The sequence below is a fragment of the Diachasma alloeum genome, unplaced genomic scaffold, assembly GCF_001412515.2.
Source record: "Diachasma alloeum isolate Michigan unplaced genomic scaffold, Dall2.0 Dall_scaffold_00209, whole genome shotgun sequence".
Taxonomy (NCBI): domain Eukaryota; kingdom Metazoa; phylum Arthropoda; class Insecta; order Hymenoptera; family Braconidae; genus Diachasma; species Diachasma alloeum.
In genome coordinates this window covers 953,254-978,822 of record NW_021680374.1, presented here as the reverse complement: position 1 = coordinate 978,822, position 25,569 = coordinate 953,254, and the positions used below count along the sequence as shown (strand labels likewise).

General features: G+C 34.8%; 3 protein-coding genes across 3 annotated transcripts; 2 read left to right on the top strand and 1 right to left on the bottom strand.

Moving 5' to 3' along the window:
- Positions 1-22: 22 nt before the first annotated feature.
- Positions 23-5,198, top strand: LOC107036434 (arf-GAP with dual PH domain-containing protein 1). The gene is made up of 5 exons (XM_015254383.2): positions 23-137; positions 573-798; positions 2,454-3,012; positions 3,089-3,311; positions 3,615-5,198. Exons 1-5 carry the CDS (start codon positions 35-37, stop codon positions 3,677-3,679), a joined length of 1,176 nt encoding a protein of 391 aa, XP_015109869.1. The 5' UTR covers positions 23-34; the 3' UTR covers positions 3,680-5,198.
- A 95-nt stretch (positions 5,199-5,293) lies between these two features.
- Positions 5,294-13,975, bottom strand: LOC107036373. Its single transcript, XM_015254313.1, has 11 exons — positions 13,779-13,975; positions 12,291-12,400; positions 12,037-12,234; positions 11,036-11,130; positions 10,336-10,460; positions 9,895-10,086; positions 8,228-8,429; positions 6,499-6,701; positions 5,764-5,876; positions 5,600-5,670; positions 5,294-5,518 (listed from the first exon to the last, which is right to left on the bottom strand). The coding sequence occupies exons 1-11, from the start codon at positions 13,853-13,855 to the stop codon at positions 5,366-5,368; spliced, it is 1,539 nt and encodes a 512-aa protein (XP_015109799.1). The 5' UTR covers positions 13,856-13,975; the 3' UTR covers positions 5,294-5,365.
- On the top strand, positions 13,945-24,954 carry LOC107036433 (ecto-NOX disulfide-thiol exchanger 2). The gene is made up of 9 exons (XM_015254382.2): positions 13,945-14,164; positions 15,511-16,347; positions 17,978-18,201; positions 18,277-18,471; positions 18,845-19,028; positions 19,829-19,935; positions 20,451-20,642; positions 22,395-22,710; positions 23,548-24,954. Exons 1-9 carry the CDS (start codon positions 14,122-14,124, stop codon positions 23,763-23,765), a joined length of 2,316 nt encoding a protein of 771 aa, XP_015109868.1. The 5' UTR covers positions 13,945-14,121; the 3' UTR covers positions 23,766-24,954.
- The last annotated feature ends 615 nt before the right edge of the window (positions 24,955-25,569 follow it).

Genomic DNA, 25,569 nt, shown 5'->3' with positions numbered 1-25,569 from the left:
TAGATGTGTTGGGAATTGAATGTGTGGGTAGAGAATGGTTTCAGTGTGTTTTAAAATGGCCGATGCAAACGAGAAGTTGTTGGCAGAACTACTAAAAAAGCCTGGAAATAACGAGTGTGCTGATTGTGGAGCTAAAAGTTTGTTTTCTAATTGATCATTATTTCATTGTGCATATTATTCAATTGACTTTTTTTTCATTGCCTCTTGTTGAGAAAATTGACAATGAAAATTCATCGTGCGTAGTACGGGGGGAGTAATGTACTCAGGCATTCTTACTCACTCCACGTTATTCCACTCTTGTCATAATTCAGAATCAGCTTTTCAAAGCTGTCATTTGTTGTGGGCGTCTAACGATCATTCTCAAAATCTGCTTGTAAGATTGCGTGGTGTCAAAATACGACTTTCTTCCATTCATTGTTTCACTTACATATACTACTTTTCGAGGATTGACATCATGAGAATGTGATTGAGAATTGTAAAATTCAGGGTCGAAATCTTTCGTTCATCTGTTAGAGTTGTTTTTTATCCCTGTGAAATGGAATGAAGTATTGTATCATATATAATGATTGCAGATCCAGAATGGGCATCGTACAATATTGGAGTATTTTTGTGTACGCGGTGTGCTGGTGTTCATCGTTCCATGGGTGCGCACATATCAAAAGTGAAGCACTTAAAATTGGACAGGTGGGAGGACTCACAAGTGACAAGGGTCAGGGAAGTAGGCAATAATGCTGCAAAACTCTATTATGAAGAAAGAGTACCACCTTGTTATCGCAGACCAAATCAGGACGCACCACAGTAAGAAAAATCAGTACAAAATTTTACCGTTTCCTTGTGGAAAAGGTTCTATTATTTCTAAAAGATTTTTCAAACTATTATTTAACGCTAATCAACGTTCATATTTTACAGTAGTAGATGATTTTCTTTTATTTATTCCTGTAAAATAGTAAAATTATTTATTCCTGTAAAATAGTAAAATGGGAAGCTATAATTTGAGTGACAATCTATTGGCTTTCTGGGCTCATACAAGTTGCGCCTTCATCGCGAAATCTGCGTAACGCTGAACTCTGATAGAGCTTGATATCAATATATCACCATGTATTCATGAATTTAATTTTAATACCTCGATTTAACGTACTTCCGCATTAAGCTCAAAAAACATAGGAGTGGGAAGAAAGATTGTGCACTCTAACCTCGTTTTTACGTCCTATCCTCCAATGTATAACCCCCAAAAACATAATGATTTTGACGCACATTTTGAATGACAACTCATGATTCCTGTGGTCATGAATAATGAAATTGCAGGAAAGTATTTTGGAAACATGTACGATGCGATAAATCAAGTATTTGGATTCTTAGCATTATTGTCCATGGTCGTCATTCCCCATTGAAATGTGTCTCATAAAGCTCTGTACAAATGACAATTTTAATTTTTTTCTCTACAAAAATCAATGTGGTAAATCGTGTTGGAACTTTCGGGACAACTTTCTAATTTATTGAAAGAATATATTCTCAAAATTTCAACCCTGTAACACATTTCCTTCTATTCCCATATGACTACTGCGGAAGTATCTTAATAGTTGAAGAAAAATTACAACTCATAAAGGGGGTACTGGTTTGAAAGCCATGTTCATGAACGTGAGCGTACATAATATTATATGACGTTGAGGGGTTAAAAGGGGTTTTAATTCACTAATAGCAACGTGGTTCCAATAATGATGAATTTAGAAAAACGATAGTACCGAATAAGTCTGTAAAGTATGTAAATACTCCCATTTTCCGCATATTTCTCAGTTCCTTTCTGCCCTGCTTTCCCTTACATTGAAAAACTTTGAAAGTCATTCGGAAACTCACTGCCAACGGAATTTGTAGAAATAATAATTAAGAGACAACTAGTATTAGATGTTTCCTGAATGCCTTATCATTTTTTTCAGCTCTTTCTCTACCGATTCCGTGGGCAGTAAGCTTCCGTCATTTTTCGTGCTATCGAGGTAATTTTAACCTTAAAATGTGCGGAATGTTATCAATATTATCAGAGTATTCATAACTCCATATCGACAAATTGGGCCCTTTTCGTGCCGACGCCCACAAATTATGGATGCTCGTTGTAAATAATTAAGATATTCAAATTAAATTCAAAAGCTCACGGTAAGGCAATTTATATCGAACCAGTTAATTTGTTATGTGTATGATCATAACTGAATGGCAACTAGTTATGAACATACACACCTAATCATATGCAGACTCGTACATACATGTAGGCATTTTATAAAAATATAATTTCTTCAAGCTTCATAGCATTCTTTATCCTCTGACACGAGATTTACATTAAGAAACAAAGAGGACATAGATATACTAGATGTACAAATCTTTCCATAATTTCTATTTTTCGTTATTTTGTAACACCACAGTTTTGTACTGAACTCATCTCGATACATTAAAAAATGTTAAAGGGTTCTTGTCGAGCAATGGATTCGAGCGAAATACCAACGGGAAGAGTTTTGCCACCCTGAAAAACAGAACCAATACGTTTCAGGATTTATGGAAGGTTTCTTGATGAAACGTGGCAAAGAGGATGCGCGTTATCATCCTCGGAAATTTGTTCTCTCTGAAGCAGATGATACCTTGAAATATCACGTTAAAGAAAATAAAGATCCAAAGGCTGTATTGAGGATATCGGAGTTGAATGTAGCATTTGCACCACCAAAAACCGGCCACCAAAACAGTCTCCAAATATCATTTATGAAAGATGGTTCGACTAGGCATATCTACGTTTATCACGAAGAACCAGAAGTAATAACGAATTGGTATCTCGCAATAAGATGTGCTAAACTTCACAGACTTCAAGTGGCTTATCCAGGTGCATCGGAAAATGAACTACTGTCACAATTGACTCGAGATTTTCCTAAGGAAGGATTTTTGTGGAAAACTGGCCCGAGACATTCAGATGGTTATAAAAAAAGATGGTTTACGTTAGATGGGAGAAAACTTATGTATCACGATGATGCTATGGTAAATTTCTTTAACCGGAAATAAGAGGTCACTCATTTCTGTCACTAGTGTGTCTCATTTTCTGACATTGTTTCAGGATGCACATCCAAAAGGGGAAATTTTTATTGGTCACAATTCTGAAGGTTTCGCACTCAAAATAGGAGTTCCACCAGGTGCTAAAGATCAAGGCTTTTCTTTCACTCTAGAAACTCCAGACAGAAGTTTCCTATTATCAGCTCAGAGTGAGGATGATCGAACTCAATGGATGAACGTAATACAAAAAGTCATTGATAAGCCTTTAACGCCTCAAGACGCAACCGGTATGTTCTGCTCAAATGTTCTATTTATCCATGATGTTTGAAGTGTTGATTTTTTGTTTAGAGTTCCCCAACGGTCTGGAAATTACCACAATATTTACGATTTCTCTATTTAGTTAATTAGATGGCGTTGCCATGTGATTTCTTTATATCCTTCATTCTATCCGTTTACGAGTGTTTACTAATTTTCATAGAATAATTTGGAAGAGAATATCATCCCCTCAAACAAGTTTGCATAAACTTAGTTCAGATACTTTGACCAATCAATAATCAGAGGAAAATCTGACAATGTTCTCATTATTTCAGTGGCGGCAAGATTAGTCAGAAAACGCACAGCTAGTGGAACAATGAACATATTCTCAACGAGATAGGGCTGGATAACTCTTAGGAGATTATCATGATTTTTCCACTAAAAGAATGGATCATCTGATAGGTGAAAAAGAAATTTAGGTGAATTGTAAATTAACATGGAGATATCAATGACGTGAAACGTTAGGGGATAAAAGTTAGTGAGTGTAATCGCGCACAAACACCGTCGAGTGGTTATAATATCGCACGCAGTTCATTTTGTATACGTGAATTTTCTTCACGTAAAAAAAGAAATGAAATTATTCAAGACTGGGAATAACATTTGACGAACGACTGACTCAGTTATTTTTTTTATCGGTTATTTCTTCATAGATCTATCGATCATACGTCGTTTGCCAAGAACTACTCTACTATTAAATAATCAAATTATTTTTTCGGAAGAAAAATTGCTTTGACACGAATGAATGATAATACTGAACCAATTTATATACGCTGTTTTTATTTAAAAAAACATGCGATATTGGACATCACTCTTAGGTTAGACTGAATAAATTAAATTAATCAATCACAACGATTGGAATTGTGACTAATGGAGCTCTCAATATGATATTGAACGTATCATTTGTTTTAAGTCTTGAAGCAAAGGAACTTATTTTCAAAAGTGGTACACGTCCGCATTGCAAACACAATTGTCTTTCACACTTCGGTAGAGAGTCGATCCTTGTATGACCACTATTTGAGTCCTTAAACCGTTTTTTACAAACTAAGAAGTTGAATGGTTTCATCATAAAAAATGATGAAAAAAATTTGATAATTTTGGGAGAAAACCGATTCAAGAATAAATGAAACACATGAAGATTAATTTTTAAAATAGCACAGTTGAATTTCCAAATAGGAAGAATTTACTTATTTAAAAGTTGAAAAAATAAAAGAACCAATCGAGCTTTATCGACTGATAACAATTGCTATGAGTCTACGCATGAGGCCCTATTGTGAAATGCAAAGAGATAATTGAAAAATGGAGGGATTGCCATCATTTCAGTTTGGATAATGTGTAAACATAGGATCAACTGTCCCGTCTCCACATTAAATTACATTTTTAAGAAAGTATATGTATATTTTTGAATCCACAGAAAGTCATAAAGATTTTAACTGCTTAACGAAAATACGATGAAATGAAAAAGAAAAAAATTATGAATGATTGGTGAATTAATTTTTTTACATCTTGACAAAACATATGACAATTGAGCATGAGTCAACTAATTTTAAAATAATTATCAGTTATTAAAAAAATCATCTTTTGAGAACTTTTCCATGAAATTTTCTTGTTTATTTAGAACGACTTGATCCTCACAAACAGTATTTAAAACGTAGGTGATGTACCACGTATACCAAATATCAATCATCACATGGATTTGATGAAATTAATGAATGCATAAGAATCCAAAAATGGAATAAAACAAGTGAATGTCATTATTAATAAAGAAAACTGTTTTGTCATTAAAAGAAGAATGTGATTTTATTTCTTTGCATTGCATGATTTTTCGTTATCTCTGTATTGGAAGCAAGCATCTTAATTTCAAAACCCAACGATGAGGAAAAAATTACATTGTTCAATAACACGTCGTAAAGGGTACTTGATCGATTGTCAAATAATTCATCGAAACCAGCAGAAATGGAAGAAAAAATATTTTTATTATAATCTTTCGTAGTTGGAGAAATTTATTTCACAGAAATCCCTTGGAGTATTATTGTTCATTGCTGGAGACAGGCGTTCTCTTGAGATGGCATAATATGTTTACCCAGAGAAAGGCGGCAATACTGACGAAGACAACGCGAAATTTCGCAGGAACCATTAGGAAATTAACAAATTGCATTGGCAACCAGTAAAGGCAAGAAGTCTATGAAGAAAGTAACAATATCTATTAATTTATCAATTTTTGATTCATTTCATTTTTTAGTAGAGGTGCTCTCTTCGTTACCTGGAATGTTTTTAAGAATTTTGCTCTACACTCTTCAAGGATATCCTCTTTCCCCTCCATTAAGCTCATACCTAACATTGAAACAAGAAATTCAATTGAATTTAATATCAGAACAAATGCCGATACCTTTATTATGCCATGTAAAACAAAGAAAAACATCATACTACTGAAAAATAGCACAAGTAAAGGTGGAGTGAGAAGGAACTGATCGCAGAATAATTTCTTCATTAAAGTTGTACCAGCTATTCCAACGTAAAAACTGTCCAGCCACAAGTACCTGTAGAAAAGAGTAAAATGACTTCTCTCTTTAGAAAATGATTTACAAATTAATTGGACTCAGCAGAAATACGTTTCACAATTCAATCAATACCATATCGATGGACGAGATATGATTACTTTGATTACAATATCATGAAATGAACATGGAGATCAGATGCAGGAAACTCAAATTGGATCTCAGGACGTTTGAAATTTTCTCAGGGTTGCTGATTCTAATCGATTATAAACTCATGAAAACTATCATTATCAGTTTTTGTTGATGTAAGGACTAAGACAAAAACCTCAGGTGCATCAAACAAAGCCGGCGCAGTGAACAGAGACGATAGAATTTGGGATTTTGATTTTATTTGTGATCGGAGTCAGCTCACCAATGACATCGGATGATTTAAGGAACAGCGTGCCCATAATCGCTTTATCTGGTAAATGTCATCCTCTTGTATGAGTTCAATTAAATCCAACACTGATCACTAAAATGAGATAAGGTTGCATTTCGATAGGAATGCTCTTATTTTGTGCTTAATTTCAAGAGTGAGTGGAGTTAGTAGTGAATGAATAGTGACACCAAGCAGCAAAACATTAGGCAACGTGCGGCAATAATCATTCATTTAAATTCATTTTACCATTTATGGAGTATTGGACCTGCCAAAAAAAACCCATAGACAACGTATCTTTGCAGAACAGACCAGTTATAGCCATCTTTATCTATCGTTTTATGTATTCCTTTTCCTCTTTCATTCGAAGCCACTCTCGAATTACTTTGCGATCCGATGACAACCAGTGGAACCGTGCTCTCAGTGACAGTCAATGCTCTGGCCGTTGATGACTAATTGATTTGCAGAAAAAATTGGTTCAATTTGAAGTTGCACGGGATTTTTTGCCTTAAATTAAGTCAGGGGGCAAGAGGGTTCAGGGGGATATTATAAAGGACTGCCATATATTACGTAAGATGTCGATTTTTACCTCTTTTGTACCTTCACTATGTACGATATATAGTAAGATTTTGTGGCCCCCTCTCCCTCCGCGATCTTATCTAAGATGAGAAATTTATGACCTTACAATGGCCGTAACTCGCGAAAGTCATGTCGCAAGAGTCATACCTCACGAGGATTGTATCTTTCAAGGGTCATATCTCATCATACTCAGGTTGCCCGCAGCACCCCACGCTTTCGAGATGGCATCACCTTTTCCATCATTTAAAGAATACGTAAAAAATAAAAGAGAAAAATAGCTGTTTTTTTTTTCTAACCCTCCGGGCTCGCCCGATTATCCTTCAATACTGGAAATAAAGAAAAATGTCGAAAAAGTAATTTTATGACAAATTTATTGACAAATATTTTTAATTTTTCTTAAGTAAACATTTTGTCCTATTTCAATCGGGTTCGTGGCTATAAACACTCTGGAGTACAATAAGAGTTACCACGCCGGCTGTTTCGTTCCAACCCTCCAATTTTTTTAAATCTACGATAGCGAAACGAAAAAATCACATAACAAAAACTGTTATATGTTATATGAATAACTGTGTTCATTATCAGGAAAGATATATTTTTTGTTGAAAATTGTTTTCGATAGTTTAAACAAATTACGCGGTATGGCAATTAAACCAATTAAATTGATAATAACAATGGTTTTGCCCAACTGGATGCAAAAATAGCCAACATATTTGTGTTCTACACCCTCGAATTGATAAATATCGATTATATTTCGCAGGGACGTAATATTGGGGATCATACCTCAATTGAGGCTATTTCATCCCTATGATAGACACCTGCATGTAAATCAAGGGGCTTTGGGTTCTACTCTGAGGGAAAGAAAAAACCTATTCTCGAACAAGTTCTGCTTAAACTAAAGAATAGCGCAAATATTACTAAGAATAAAAAATCTCGTGCTCAATATTTAAAGTGTATTCTGAGATGAAAATTTTTGTCGAAAACAGATTTAGTTGTTATTCTACACTACTCTGTGCCCAATGTATCTTGTTCTTGGAAAATATTCGTTTTATCCGACACGCATTTTGTGTGGCGAAAAATATGAATGAGCGAAAAGGAAGACTATTTATTTCTCTTGGAAGGAAATCACGTAAGTTTATTGATTTAAAAAGAGAAAATAATTTTTAAAAAATCACAACTCCCGTAATTATCGATATTTTCCAATGGATTTTTTTTTTAATGTTCGCATTGAGACCCACTTTAAGGAAAAAAATCGGCGAGAAAATCCGTGAGATCGACTTTTTTGGCCTTGCGTTTTGACGTGGCTCTTATGGAAAAATTGATCAAATCGTCCAGGGGAAACAAATGGCAATTTCCCACAGTTCGAGAAAAAATTAAATACGTACTTTATAATTTAACTTACGGTTTCTTTTTTTCGCTCTTGTAGTTTATACGTCTGTTGAAGGAATTCAGCACTTGTATAAAAGGATCCATAGATGAGAGAGTTGAAAATCAATGGTTTCTTCACAAAATTGAGAATGTTTTTGGATAACGACATTCCGAATGGTGATAACCATCCCAGATGGTACAACATGAATTGATTATTTCTCACCTCACTACTTTGCCTACGAATAGCAACAGAAAATGTTATTAATTTGTCAAATATATATATGTATATATGAGGTATTCCATGCCAAATGAGTCAACGGCTGACCCTCACCCTCTTGAAAATTGATGGCGATTTTTTCTACGATTGGGGGGCTTGAAAAACTATCTCTCAAATTTTTAAAGATTTTTTGACAGCCCAGTTCGGAGATATTTTTTTTTCAAATTGTTTTAAGGTGTTTTCACCAAATTTTCACTATTTTAAACAGAAAATTTTTTTTTGTCAATTGATCCTGGATGGAACCCAACATGTATGACGGCTCAAAATTTTCGTTTGACGTAATTGGCAAAATTAAAGTTTTTCAACTTTTTTTCGAAAATTCGTTATTTTGAGCATCTAAAGATTGGAAAAAATTAAAAAAAAAACATTCTCATAGGTGCTGAAAAATGGAAGATTTTGCCCCCTAATAAATCGAAATCGGATGAGTAGAACTCGAGTTATTGTAAAAAAAACGGAACAATTTGAAAAAAATCATATTTCCGAACTGGGCTGTCAAAAAAATCTGAAAAAGTTTGAGATATTTTTTCAAGCCCCCTAATCGTAGAAAAAATCGCCATCAATTTTCAAGAGGGTGAGGGTTAGCCGTTGACTCATTTGGCATGGAATACCTCATATATATATATATATATATAAATAATGTATATACATACATATATATATAATTAATGAATATAAATAAAATTCTCTTATTAATCAATCATTCTCAGAGCCCAACAAACATTCTCATTTCATATTGAAGTGTCATTCATATCTCCGTACAAATTCGTCAATGTAACCATGAACGAATTTGTACGGAGATATGAATGACACTTCAATATGAAATGAGCATGTTTGTTGGGCTCGGAGAATGATTGATTAACAAGAGAATTTTATTTATGTCCTGGAATCTACATAATTCCTTTAGGAGAGGTTTAGAGGTTCAGACAAAAAATATAAAATGTTTAGGTTCAGCCCTCGAAGCACGGGCTTTTTTAGCAGCAATATGCGTTACCAATTCATTATCAACGAACGAATGATTGATTCTTTCACATTGAATACATGTTATGAATATCTTGTTGTCTTATCTGTTTGATTACGTTTCGAAGCATTTAATTTTTGCATTCTATTTTACATACATATTGTCAGTGGATCGATTCAACAGGTATTGAAAAGATAAGGGAGAGAAAGCTAATATCCGCCTTTCAACCGCATTGCGTCAATTCTACTGACAGCGTTGCACGGGAATGGAGAGAGATTCGTTATCAAATTTTTAATTAAAAAAAAACATCCATGATACTTTAGTCTAATATTTCATTAAGGTTCCGGTAGTTCAATCCACTATTATTGAAAATGACTGCGGGTACCAGCGGCCAACACTTAGCGGCAATCATGTTCAATAATATCCAATTTACTCTATATAATATGCCACAATGGATTTCAATAACCTTGAAGCTGATAAGAGGACGAGTGAAAATTTTTTTTCAATGGGCCCATTCCGTGATTCTTCTGAAGAAAAATTCAGTAGAGAGAAAACAATTATCTGACCTGTAGCGTGGTACATCTTTGTAATGTTGCGCCTCGAGCCTCGACGAAACAACTGATATGATATCGCAACGAGAGAACTGCGCTCTCGATGGCGGGAAGTGCAGGATTACGGAATTTCTCGAGCACTCCCGACAGCAACATTGGAGAGTTCGGGATCATTTCTAGCATTTCGGCATGATTTTATTATGAGAATTCGTTCTTCATTTTTTTAATTTGTATTAGATGCTAGTATTTCCAACAATTGAACAAATCAATAACATATTTCAGATGAATTACACCTGCGAGCCAAGGTCATTGGAATGAGCATAGTATTGTTTTGCACATTGGTGACGTTATTCTACAACTTGTGCGAACAGTATTGATCTTCCCTGCATGCACCGGAAGTTTCAAACACAAGCCATTCACTCCATTCTTCGTTTACTTTCCGTAAAAGTGTAATTTCTTGGAAAACTTCACTTCTACTGGCCTGAAACATTTGTTACCGTTAAATTGCAGATTTTTTTATCGAGCACAATTGTTATACACTAAGAAAAAAATTTCTAGTATCTAAAGCATATTTTACTCGAGACAAGTAATTTTTCTTCAATCGCTTAATTCTGCCAGACATCTGAACTTCCGTGGCCCGAGAAATTGCTCTCATGCTTTCAAATATTCTTCTACTCAAGTATGATTTTGTCGAAAATTTCTGGAATATCTACTCAAAAATCAATTAGTTTCTGCGCATTATAAAATCCTTTGGATAAAATTATCCTCGCAGCCTGCTGTTTACTTTTTTTTTACTACGTTATTTTTCCCTTTTTTTCCTTTGTAAATTACCAAATACCCTTAAATTACTTAAAGCCCTTCCAATGTTTCCAATGTCTAACGCAGAACAATAGAGATGAATGAGAATTTATTTGAGTGCCGGGAGTACGAAAACATTTTGAGATTTAAGACATTGAAATCCATGAAAATAATTTACTTCTCTCAAGTAAATATAGTCTACATATTAGGACATTTTTTCTCAATGTAATCACATCTTATGAAAATGTTCCAATTCACCTCCGTAAACTTAAGTTTCTGGAACATCCTGATGCTTTTTTCGTTATCCATTTTGATTTTCGCCGAATATTTGGATACTTTCAGAACTTCCACCCCTAATAAGAATAAGCAGGGACATCCTTGATTTATAAAAATAAAAAAGTTATCCTCGTGGGTGGGTGAGTGTGCTTGACAACCAGGCGAATATAAAGGTTCTTTACTCCACCTCCTATGGTTTTAACTACGTTCTATAAAATACGACTTTCACTGCGCGAAAGGTAAATTTAACCCTACTGTCGGATTCAGAATTGAAGGGTACGCACTTTGAATGGCGATAACTCGTTAAAAAAAATCTTCGAGAATGGAACCAAAAAGTTCTCAGAAGCATAACTGTCTAGAAATGATTCCAGAGGAAACAAAATTTTTTTCGATAAATTACTTTTCATAAACAGAACAAAAATGAGTGAAAAAGGGGGTAAAACTCGGTGGTAGATGGCACCGCAAAGTTTTACTTTTATCGTTTTGGGAAAATTACTGTAGATACTCTAATTTTTCCTGAAACGAATGATTTCAAGTTTTTGTTAATCCGACGATTTGTGCAGTACGATTTGTGCATCCGACGTGCAGTTCTTGCTCTTTTTAGTAGAAAAACTATGACTTTCTTTCTCAAGTGAAAATGATCATGAAGGGCAAACACGATAATTTTCTGGCACTGGCGAGGAGAGTATTTTGAATATATCAGCAAATCTGTGAATAAATTCTTAAATCATCCAGGGCGGAGAAAATATTCATATATCAGGGAGTAACTCTTGCATTTTCAAAGCATCATCATATTCCATAATGTAGAGTAGAAAATTAACGTCTGGAGTCCCATTTATGTATCAACCAATGTTGGAAAAATATGATGAAAGAGAATAATAATTATCCTTTTTTTACATTTCAATATACATATATATGTACGATTCGGCAAAATGAATATTTCCATCTTGTCTAAGCCTTCCAAAAAAATCTAAATTAGTTACCGTATCTCAACATCAAGATTATTGCCTCCCACCCCATTTTTCGACCTCTTGCTGTCTCCTCCGCTACCATTATCTCACATTCAGATGCATGAATATCATCGGGGTCATTGAAGTACAAATTAGTGTCACCGATCATTGAGACTATTTCGTCGTTGGTTTTGGAATAAATCTCAGCGTCGAGAACGATGAAAGTGCACTCTGAAAAAAGGAGAATTACCTACTCTTTGAAGAAATTAAAGTGTTTCCATTCTTACTATTTTCGTCTTCTCCCCACGATTTTTGCATCTCATATTCTTCTTCAAGCGTCAAAGGCTCTGACCCTGTTAGGTGTTGAAGTTCTGGAGATTTCATCCACTCATGGTATCTTAAATAAATTATCAAGTCAATATTTGTTTTAAGATTCCGAATGAAGCATCATTAGTATGTTCTCCTATAACTATGATTGTAATGTTAGGCATTGGCCTCTGCGAAAAATGTGATTTGGAAGAACTTCGAAACAGTTGATTGTGACGTGGGAAGACTCTCTTTGTTCCGTTGATTTTGGAAAACAACACGTATGAAATAATCGTAGAGAAATTTTGTATACAGATTGCGTATAGAAATTCTATAGACTTTCCGTATATGATATTCGGATATGTCTATACGAATATTTTCTATACGAATTATTTGTATACGTAAATTTTTACACAAATTTTTGTTTTCATACGAAAGCTGTCTAAACGCCCCAGAGAAAAACGTAGAGAAATGTCGCAACTTCATACGAAATATTTCTATGGAGTAGCAGTGGGTCGTATAGTATCAAACCTGTAGAAATCGTATAGAATTATTCACAAGAATATTTATTCACAAATCCGCCCAGACGCGCGCACTAATTAGCCGATATAGCGCAAACTACTGGGCCGATTTTGATAAATAAAAAGCCAGTCTATCCGTGAATATAAGACAAACAATTTTTATTTGAAAACGTTTTCCGAATTCTCTCACAGTTCTCATGAAAAATCATTTGTTCATTAAGAAGGTCCACTAATTAGCGGATAGCCCGCGAACCACTGGGCCGATTTCGATAAATCAAAAGCTGTTTTGTTCATATGAAAATGATGAACAACTTTTATTCGAAACTTTTTCCGATGTCTTATCATTTTCATAAAAAATCATTTGTTCATTAAGAACGCTCACTAATTAGCGGATAGCCCGCGAACCACTGAGCCGATTCCGATAAATCGAAAGCTGTTTTGTTTGCATTGAAAAGACGAACAATTTTCATTTAAAATATTTTCCGTATGTTTCATGGTTTGCATGAAAAATTATTTATTCATCAAAAATTGCGGTAAAATTGTTCATCAGTAACAATTGCCCACTGGGATCGCAAAAACACCGAGAAATTCGGATTCTCCACCCCCGAAAACATAAATTCCGATCATCAAACGAAATAGTGACGAAATATACTATTAACAAAGTGATTATTAAAACACGTTGGAAAAATTGCACAGAAGAAATCATAGAAATATTTCCGATTAGGTTTTTCTTGTTTCATTATTTTGTTTGTTATTGAGAACTGGATCGCAGTGGAAACAGTCGAAAATACTCGGACTATAATAAGACTTTTATCGATTAAACGTGTCTTTTCATCTTCTCTTCTTTTTTTCATGTAAAAATAATAAAAAATCGGAAAGAAAATCGAAATTAATATTATACATAAGAGAATAAACGTGCGAAGCGAAAAATTGGAGATGAAAACCTACTTTTCAACATGCTCTTCTCTGTAGGGAACAAGCACCACTCGAGCCCCAATGATTCGGGTGTTGGAATTTGTTTTCATTGTTGACCAATTACAAATAAAATCATAGAAAACTAACACAACTTGTTGAAACGCGTTAAAAATGGAAATTCAATGTATTGCAGTGAACTGAACGTCTGTACTGAACTTGAAAGGTGCCATCTTGGCCATTTTGCATCAGAGAAACGGCCGAGACGGCCCTGAGTTGTCTATCTTCAGTGGTTGAAAATTCTATCAGGGAAATTTTTTTGGTTGCTCATTACAAGGCTTGGGACTAAAGAATTAAATTTGCAGTGCATATTTAGAAAATGGCCTATAATTTCCCGGGAATGCCTGCTATGGCACCAATAGGTAAGCGAATCTTATTCTAACCTAAAAAAATTGCAGAAAAAAATAAAAATATTACCATGATTTCAATATTTAAACTTTGAGAATGATTAGTGTAATTGTTCTAAATATATATTCTATATTCCACGTTACTTCCTTCTAATGATGATAATTCGTCCAAGTTAGACTAAAGATTCTTGCGACAGAGAATTATGTTTGCAATTTTGGTTATTGTATTATATATTATTATTATTGCAAGATGATAAAACTTGAAAACAATGATCATTTACAGTTGAGCATACTCTAACATCGATAAGGCATTACTTCGATAAAATGAGCCATCACACACAACGGAGTATCATCGTTTTTTTGACACAAGTGGAGTTATTTATTGAATCCGTGTTTACAAAAATTGAAATTCCCACATATGTAGGAATATTCCAATTGCATGGAATACAAAGTTATTTCTACTGGATTGAATGTATCATTTCAATTACACATTGCCCAATTGAAACTGGTGAATGTTTAATTCTTGATGCGTAATTCGATGTGTATAATTCAATGAAGTATGTGGCATTCAAAAAAACACCAAAATCCATAAAACTCGAGTCCGGATTGATGAGTTTCGTTTTTCTTCAATATCATATGCTCAAAGTATTCGTTTCGACTTGCACCCAACAAATTGAACATTTACAAGTTGAATCATACAATGTAAATTTCAGATTGTACAGTGTGTAGTTGGGTCATTACATTTCAATTTAGTACAATTCATGACGTGTTTCATGTAATGAGAATGTGAGGAGTACAATACCTGTTGTAGAAAAGGTGTTAAATTTTTAGATGAATTGGCAGACTTGAACAGTCATAGAAACAAAAACACAAAAAGTTCAGCTAGGGTGAGACTAAGGCCGACGTTTTGATCCGTCTGTGTAGAGACATTCTCGGGGGCATTTATTACTACGACTAATGTACTGTCAATTTTACATTATAATAATAACTATTATATCACTCAGTCCGTGTTTGTGGGCAGGTATAACCTGCCACCACGATCACGTATACTTGACTAACAATAACTCAGGTCCCGAGGATCGGCCTGCACAAAAAGATCAAAACGTCGGACTTAATTTCAAGGCAGTTGGACATTTTCTGCTTTCATTTCTCTTACTTTTCGAGCCCGCTACTGAGTTCCAAGTCAACACTAAATTGTTCTTCCGCAGGTCTTAATGCAAAATATCGGATGTGTCTAAAAATTGAGTGACTACATTGTGTGTAATCGCTTATTTTGTCGAGAAAATGCGTGTCAGTGCTGAAGTATAGCTGCCATAGTGCTCTGAAAAAATGGAATATTATTGATTATTGAAAAATTTAAGGAATGGGTCCCATGGGTCCCCTCGGTCCCCTCGCCAGTCATCAAGGATTCATGGAACTGGCTAGCCAAGGTTTTCCTCCATTACCACCTCCGCTGCCGCTGCCTGGTATGAACGATTCTCCCCTTGAATTCAGTACGAATAAAAATCAGCCCCCCGCAGTTCGTGAAAGTACAGAAGAGCCAACGGATCGCAGGAGTGATAAAAATGATGTCAGAAGAGATCGTGAAACTCGTGACACCCGAGACTTGAGAGACACTCGAGACAATAGTAGAAGATCTAGGAGCGAAAGGATCGACCGAAGGGATAGAGAAAGAAAAGATGACAGAAACGATAGAGAAAGAAGAGGTGACGACAGAAGAGTCGAGGAAAAAGCGAGTTCAGCGAATAGTAATCACAATAATAATGATGTAACACCCATAACACCGACAGTTACCACTAGTACTGCCAACGTATCACAGATTGATCAAACTTCTGGTGTATGGGGTATGGGAGTGGATTACTCAATTATGGGAATGAGTCCGATGGGTGCTATGGGACCAATGCTTGGAGAAATGAGTCTACAGCATATGGGACATGGCTATGGACCAATGGGAATAGGGATGATGCCTCATGATGGTAGCATGCTCGGTCCACAAATTATTCCTCCTGATACTATCGTCACTGACATTGCTGCACAACTTATGGGTAGTGGAATACCACCACCACCTCCTTCTACTCCACAGACTACTAAAGAGATTGTTCATCTCAAAAGTTGTACGCTGATTCCTCCAAATCCTAATGCACCACCACCAACTACTAGAGAACGGCCGCCTGGATGTAGAACTATTTTTGTTGGAGGTATCTGAACTGTTTTACTTTTTTTTAGTCGTAATAATGGTCATCTCCATGATTTTTAAATTTAACGCCCGGGTGGATTATCTTTCGAACGTGATCTTGGTAATTTTTTTAATTTTGATAATCTGCAATGATCTGCAATTGCTACTCAGTTTTACATAGCCCTGGAGTCTCCAAAAATTATGATTGTACAATGAAAAAAAACGTTGAAAAAAAGCTGAATATTTTCAACGAGCATTTTTAATAAAGATTAAGAAATAAGTCCGATAGAGAGGACATGATGAATGAATAATTTATCATGGTAACTAACGATCTGACAGCTATTGACTACTGTGACAAATGACGATCTAACAGCCATTAGATACATCAAATTATTAATTGGCAATTTCCTCCCCATTGGGTTTATTTCCCAATATTATTCAAAATCGCGATTTGAAAATGTTCAGCTTTATTGACGTTTTTTTGATTGTACAATCATAATTTTTGGAGACTCCAGGGCTATGTAAATATGATTTCTTTCTCATCGTGCAGGAGCAGAGCTCAGCACTCTCACGGTGCTATCTGAGTCCAGCTTCTCGGGAAAGAAGCTGTTTGACTGTTCTAGTTGTGTGTCAATGATGACACTTAATTGTCTTAGTGTTTCGGGACCGTGAGACTGCTTGCTCTGCAATTTTAGGTCTTGAGCGTTTTACAAAGACTACAAGGGCAGAGTACGATCAGGAGTAGAGTCGAGCGGACCTCTAGCTCAGGCCTTCAGCCAAAATCGAGTCGAAGTCCCTAGTCGAGTCTCTTAATAACGCGTATACCAACCCATAATTAAAACAGTCGTGTATTTTAAACCATCAGTTAATATACCATACTTTCACCGATAAATACGCGAGCGTTTATTGAGAATATCACCAAGTAATATCCCTTCCTACCTTTCCTAACATCCCTACGAATGAGCGAATCCCCCATGAGCTCACCGCCGATGTTAGCTGAGGATTAAGTGACCATACAAAAGGATTACAGTGCAGGAATACGTGAAAAGGTGTAGTGAAAAGGAGATTCCTCTCACTGACGGTAATAGCCGAAGGAAAAGGACTGTACCATTCACTGAGTTTTACCTCCAGGTAAAACTCATAATGTCACACCCCTCTTCGCCAAAAAGTATCTTTCCACTTTTTCCATGCAGTGTTTATTTGCAGAGTTAATAATTTTTTGACGGAACCGCTGTGCAATAAAATCAGTATTCATGAAAAAAACACAGTTCTATAACTACGGGAAAAGTGCTTACGAACATGAAAATGAAAGTTACTGTATATACGTGCTATATCATGCATTTTTTTAGAAGTTTAGCATTGCGTATGATTGTCTTTTCCTTAAACCAAATAAAATTGTTTATAAAAAAAATGTGAAAAAATCCCTTTGTTTCACTAAATGTTTGTTATGTAATGTTTTTTCCCCACTATCCCTTTGAACATGTAGTTAATTTTTTTTTTATTTTCAAGAAGATCTTTGAGAAAAATCTTTTTTTCAATAGACCGAAAAAAATAGGTTTTTATGTTCAACTTGAAAGGCAACAACAATCTGTTTAATGAATCAAAATCATACAGATTGTAGGTATCCTCCTCATGTTTTTTTTTCTATTCAGGATTGCCTGAAAATATCAGCGAGGCAATGATCCAAGAGATATTCGAAAGATGCGGAGAGATCACAACTCTCCGTTTATCGAAGAAAAATTTCTGCCACATAAGATTTGCAGCTGAATCTAGTGTCGATTCAGCAATCTTCCTTTCGGGATATAGAGTCAGAATCGGATCAGGAGTCGAGACTGCTAATACCGGAAGACTTTACGTTGACTATGCACATATCTACGTGAGTAGTGCATGAATTTTGAAAAAATCGAATTTATGACTGGAACACATTTAAAATTGTATTCCTCTTGTTAAGGCGAGAGACGATCAGTATGAATGGGAGTGTAAACAACGGCAATTACAACGTATTCAGCGGCATAGAGAGCAAGTAGAAGAAGAAAGACAAAGAATGCAGTCTAGTCCACCACCAGTTGTCCATTACACTGATTACGAAGCTTCCAATATCTGCGAAAAAATTAAACAAGATGATACCTTTATGAAAGCTGTTCAGGTCAGTAAAACAAGTTGATACAATCACCGCAAGAGTTATCCATCATATTTCAATGCGAATGAAAAACTTTTTCATTCACAGAATTATTGACATTGTTGTTTTATATGTCACAATTTTTTAAGGATTGCTGACACTGCCTGGAATTGTCCTAAACTTTAGACATTCAATCACTGAAATTTAGGGTCCCATTTCCTAAGATTTAGAATTATGTGATGGAAAATTGGTGACAAAATCAATTGAGTTGAGCATTTCACGCTTGTTAAATTTTTTAATCCCATAGATATCTAGTATCATTAATACAACAACTAAAACTAAACAAAATTTTTTTTGCATTAAAAAAAATCTTGAATTGAATGATTTTGAATTTGTTTAGATTGTAGTGACATGGTTGGAACGTGGAGACTGTACAAAACGTAACGCCAATACATTTTATTCGATGATTCAGTCTACGAATTCTCACGTTCGGAGGCTATTAACAGAACGAGCATCATACGAGGAAGAACTCCAGAGAGCAAAAGAACTCATGAAAGGTCGCATACAAGGACTTCTTATACAATGTAAGTAAAAAATCCAGCAATCTTATCATTAAATTTCTTTCTCAACGCCTCTTCTTCCGGATAATCAGTAAATCAGTACCAAAAGTTGCCGCGTACAATTTATTGCTGGTAAGTTGCTCAATCATTCCCAATTCGTGGGATCAACATGTGGGGCTTACAGACTGTCTGGTTCACGCGAGTTTTCCTCGGAGACTATGTATATGTTTTTCATTAAAAAATTCTTTGAGGGTGTAGACCTGAGGAAATCGCATGTTTGGCAATGCTAAGGATCTGAAGGTGTTGGGCCATTTCTTATGCATTTGGTAATGATGATTATGAATGCCGAGTGTCATGGGCTCTCACAGTGAAAAGGAATCGAAAATATTTATCACTTTTTTCAGTCAAGTTATCATTATAGTTTTTCACTCAAATTCTCGAAAGGAGAAATACACCCTTAATACTCGTAATTCATAATCATGATGGGTAAACTTAATCCTAAGGAATGTAACAGAAAAGCAGAGACGATAAAACCAATTGACAGGACGATGTGGGCACCAAAAAAGTATAAAAAATTTATTTCAAGAATTATTCATTAGTTAAAACCAGAGAGAAAACCGAGATAGCAATGCAGACCGGTCACAACCACCAAAAAGTATGAAAATAGGGAATGGCAAAGAAAAGAGTTGAAAAAAAAATTGATTGAGGAGTAAATGAGTGGAAGTAAAGAAAGCAATGTTGTGGAGAGTGGGAAGTACAACATAGGATTTGTGTTTCATTTGTGTTTTGTATGCAACATGCAACATCCGCGTCAACTTCAACAGTCAGTCAGATCGAACGTGTATTCACGGCGGCCAGTCACAAGAAGGTTTGGGATCATTTCACCAAGGCACAGAGGAAAAACATCGAGATGTGGAAGAAACAGTCTTCGGTATGTATTTTTAACGCCACCTGTCGAAAAACAAAAACGACCAAAAGAGAACATTGCCAAAAAAACGAAAGGCCAGCGTTGTTTTTCAAGAGCTTTTTTTTATTCATTTGATTATACTCAGACAACCGTGAGACAGAAAATGAAGCTTTTAATAGTCCTGAGGGCAGGTAAGTCTAGAGTGAAATTGTTGGCATACATTTTTACTCGAAAAGGAAGATAATTAATGATGCATAAACGGAACATACAATCGTCACCATTGTGGGAATATGGTGTGTAGTCGCATGAACAAAAGCACCAATCAAAACTAGCGTTCAGAATGCTTTCTTCACATACCAAACGAGCTACGGTGATGGGGGCAAAGATTCAGTTTATTTGAATTTTGTAACTAAAATTCCGTTCAATAATGATCATTTGCATGGAAAATTTCGAGATTTGAATGAACCATTTGCGAAATTCATTTGATTTCTCAGTTGAAAGACTGATTGTTTGGGAGTTAATAAGAAAACACATAACAGGAGATCAAGACTGTTCAGCTGGAAGAGGTGCTAATGGAGGGTGAAGGAGAAATGGAGGTTTCCGATTGCGAAGATGAGCCATTGAGGAAAAGAACGAGAACACAGCCAGACTCAGATGACACTGCCAAGGTTCACGCATTGAAAGAGGAAGCTGACAGTTTGAAATGTCAATTGGAGGCATATAAAAATGAGGTACATAACACTACCGAACGTTTATTTAACATTGAGATTAAATACCACAAAACTATTTAACCTCTCAAGGACGGAGCCCTTTTAACACTAATCTCGCTGTGCATTAAGTAACAACATTATATAAATTCAGTAACTTCGAATAGCCCAAAAATCACACAAAGAAGAAATAATCAAAGTCGCGCGATTAGTATTAACAACAGTGCTTGTAAAAATTAAAAAAAAGGAGCTGTATATTTTCTGAAATATTCAACTTTGAAAGGAGACATGCATTCGTGTGAACGTCGGTTATAGGTGGTATAGACACCGGGCTTCAGAAGTTATTAATTGAAACAAGCTCGAGGATGGCCCTCTGCCTTGGTCTTCATGAGCCTAGGGGTGGAGAACTTTCCAATTTTACTAATGCATCCCCTAAAAAAATCATGTTCAAAGCACAGCAAATCTGTTAAACTTTTGATTTCGTCACATTACTCATTGAACGGGATGCATTTACATCGAAAATTGAATTTCCTTGCGTCTTACTAATCATTATTTTTTCTGAGAAATTTTCTGAAAGAATTTTTTGTAAAAGAAATTTTAACTCTGAAACATTTTGGAAGAGGAATTTTACACAAGAAATTTTTTCAGGAGAAATTTAACCCTGATACGTATTTCATTTGAGAACCTTCACTATCTTCATTGCGCGGAGTACCTAGCTATTACATTAACAAAAGCTGTCATTTTTTGAGAGGCATACTTTAACACCGCATTTTATTGACAGAATTACCTAATTAAATTCAAGAAGTCGCTTGTACGACAAATAAAACCATGTGAATTTACTTTTCAAATGGTGAATGTCAGGTGCAGAACCAAGTTTCATGTTTGAATTATAATTTGCCTCATTTTTTCACTGAGTAACGGATATGGATCTATCTCAGCTGCAGCCAGATCCAGTAACATACATTTCTAGCCAAATGAATATTATTCTTCGAGAGTTCAGTAACTAAAGAGTGAGAATTTCTAAAAAAATCATGACCCTGAAGTTTACAGACAAAAATCTTCAACCGAGCATATCTGATGAAGAAATTGAACAATGAGAAAATTTCAAATTTCAATTTGTCGGGTGTGACGAAATATAATCGTGATGGTGGCTGAATATGTAAATAAATAAATGAGGGGTTGATTTCTTCAAAATTTAACAATGGAAAACCATTGACACGGCATATCTCACTCCGAACATTGCATATATCATTAATGAAACATTTATTACAAAAAACAAGAAACATCACGACAAGATTTATAATTTTTTCAAACGTGATGCTTTTTCTTTTTCGATTGGATCATTTAGATGAATAATGAAGCCAAAAATTTAGTGTTCTACGCCGGATTTAACGTTGACCGATAAGACTAGAAAAAAAGGACAAAAATCACGTCGAAATTTCGTAGAATGAAAATCGTGACCATGTTTTTTTTCCAATAAAATAACTACACGGTGAGATATGCCGTGTCAATGGTTTTTCATAGTTAAATTTCAAAGAAATCAACCCGTAATTTATTTATTCACATATTTAGCCACCATCACGATTAGATTTTGTCACGCCCGACAAATTGAAACTTGAAATTTTCTAATTATTCAATTTCCCCACCAGATATTCTCTGTTGAAGATTTTTGTCTGCAAACTTCAGGGACATGAAAAATCTTCACTATTATCGATATATATTGTAAGCTTCGAGTGACGTTAATGTCAAATCTATCGTCTTTTCCATAATGTGTAGGTGGATTTATTGAAGTCTGAAACGAAACTTGAAGTGGATGCTAAAGACAAACAAATGAAGATGCTGCAACAGACTTTGAAGGGTATGCAAGAGCAGTTGGTGCAGTCAAGGAAACAACATGCTCAGGATGACCAAAAAATCAGAGAATTGATGGCCAAGTTAAATTCTACAAAGAGCAAGAGCAAGGGATCATCCGAAAGTGAAGTCATAATGCTAGATAAAGATGATGATGTTAATGAGGAGCCAAGAACTCCCAAGCCTATCGCAGCTGTGCCAGGATATGTTCAAGTCACTCAAAAGGATGCAAAACTAATAGGTTTTTTTCTCATTAATAATTAATGTCTAGCACGATTCAGGGCATAAAAATGGCAGTGTAGGGGAGATTAAAACTATTTTTGAAGAACTATTGGATTATTGAAAGACGGAGCTCTGAATATCTTGTTTTGTTAAGGTCTGTGGTAAATAATTCCTCGCCATATGTTTTAATCTCCCAAGTGCATACATATATTTATTGATATTATTCCCACCGTTTGAATAAAACATAAAATTCCATCGAAAAACTTGGCAATTTTTCTACATATTTCAAAAGAATTTCTCTTAGGGCTCCATAAGAAATCCACACGAGTTCTTAGAGAATTCTGTGGAAATTCGATTGACGAATCTTGTTTCTTTTTGTGCTGATCCTATTCGAAATTATGCAGCCTTGCCGTCTGATTGTTTAATAGATATTTTATAGAAAAAGGTTATGATTTTTCTGTACGAAAAAAACAGCGCCTTTATCACAATTTTGCCATCTGAAGAAAATAATTCATTTCGAAAAATCCAAATGTTTTGACTTTTTTAAATTAAATATCTATATTAAAAAACGCACGGAAAGGTTTCATAAGAAAGGAGTTCCAATAGAATTAACGCAAGAAAACTCCATTGGATTTTAGTTCTAATAGTGGTTTCTATTGGAATTCTAATAGAAATTGACAAGAATTTCGTAGAGAATACGTAACGTTTTTCTATTTTCGTAAATTTTTTCACACATTTAGTAATGTCCTGGGCGAAATTCGCCTCTTAATATTTGCGTATTGACATGCGCAATTTCACAATTGGGAAAGGTTTATATTTCCTTCATTTTTGAACTAACAATGTAATTTCTCTCCAGGTTTGATAGCCACATTTCTACATATCCATCCTTTTGGAGCTTCTGTCGATTACGTATGGTCGTATTTACAAAAAATGGAACCTGGTATAAGACCAAATGAGGTTGAAGCCTTGATGCAACGTTTCCCTCAAGTATTCAAGCAAGAATTGTCAGGGATCGGAGCAAACATGGAAAGACGTTGGCAATTCTCTGGCTTTAACATTCGTCAGCTTCACTGACCACCTATTGCGAGGCCGGCCTCGCGCAGAATCTCAAATGATCAGAGAATCATCAAGAATAACCCACCGGATCGAGATCAACACGATGATTTCGAGAGTTTCTGTGATGCTGCTGATCCATAGGAAGAATTCTCAATTATATCTGATGTTTAGGAAAAAACAAAAAGCGCTTTTATCAGTTTTGCCATATTAGTGTGTAATATTCTTTGATTGTTATCACTCGATTATTCGATTCATATTTGATACACAGAGTGCAATATTTATGTGGATTTGATAATTCATACGTTCAGGACATATTGTGGAAAACTGGGCTCTTCATGAATTAAAAAATTATGTAGTAAAAAAGTAATGGATTGAGTAATATTGAAAAGAAAAACAAGAGGGGGCGTATTAAAACACCAACACAGCATTTTATAATCTCTACATTTTAATGACGCGATTTACGTATTGAATTCTACTAAATTGAAATTTACTCACATTGTAAAATTCAAACGTGTAAAGGTTTAATCCACTGCGAGCAATTCGACATATATAGTACAAGTATGTGCAATTTTAAGAAAAAAAAAAACAATTTATAACAGTCTCAGATTGGTGGATTTTTTTTTCCTGAATTCCACATGCTAAATATGAAATCTATCGAATTGCACACAACACCTTGAACATTTACAAGTTTGAATTGTACAATGGATAACTGGATTTGTACATTTCAATTTATCAGAATTAAATATTATATCGTGTACTTACAATATGAGCATTACAATTTCTGTAGACAAGGTCTACAAAAACAATAAATTAATAAATAAAACTAAAGCAAAACATAAAATATGTCAAATAATGTCCATTCTTTACGATAGCGCATTTTATGGAGAAAATGATGTGTCGGTATTTGAGTACGTTCATGAGGATCTTTACATGGGAAAAAGTCATATAGAGTTCTATAGGACGTTCTTATAAGGCGATTCTACAGGTTTATCGTATGTGACGTCCGGATAATTTCTACATACAATTTATCTGTAGAAATTTCTGTAAGATTCCTGTACGAATTTTCACATAACAAATTTTTATCATTTCATAATAATAATAATAATAATAATAATAATAATAATAATAATAATAATAATAATAATAATAATGTTCGAGCGATGGCCAGTCGCAAGCCCCTTGCGGTAAATGACGTTAAAAATAAAATTAAAAAAAAAAATAATAATAATAATACACAAAAATTTCAGACTCATGAAATTGTGAAAATTTTCTGAGTTTGAATTCTTATCAAAGTCTTACAGAAATTTCCACAGACAAACTGTGTATTGAAAGTATCCGAGTATCATATACCACAAATCTGGAGAATTTGATCTAGATTCACCTTATAAGAATGTCATACGGCATATTCCTATACGATTTTTCATACATGTTATTACAGGTATAAACTGAATTGGAAAAATGGAATAGGAGTGAATTTTTCATTGAGAATTTGCTTCATAAACATTGTTTGCATTCAGCTTCTGCACTCTCAATTTTAATATAAGAGTATACAAACATCTAACAGAGGTAATCAATAATACCTGGAAAGGAGAAATATTCTTAGAGATTATCAATGCAAATAGATAAACAACTTTAATTCAATTTGAATGTAGCAAATTATGGAAATAAATATTGCCTAATGTCAAAAGCTGGTTTTGACTATTTCATCCTGCTGATCCCAAACAAAAAAAAACTGCAAAATAAAAATAGTAAATTTGAACTTTCCCGGGTATCGGCGTATATCACCGCCATTGGCGTATTCTAAAAATCTACCTAAAATCCC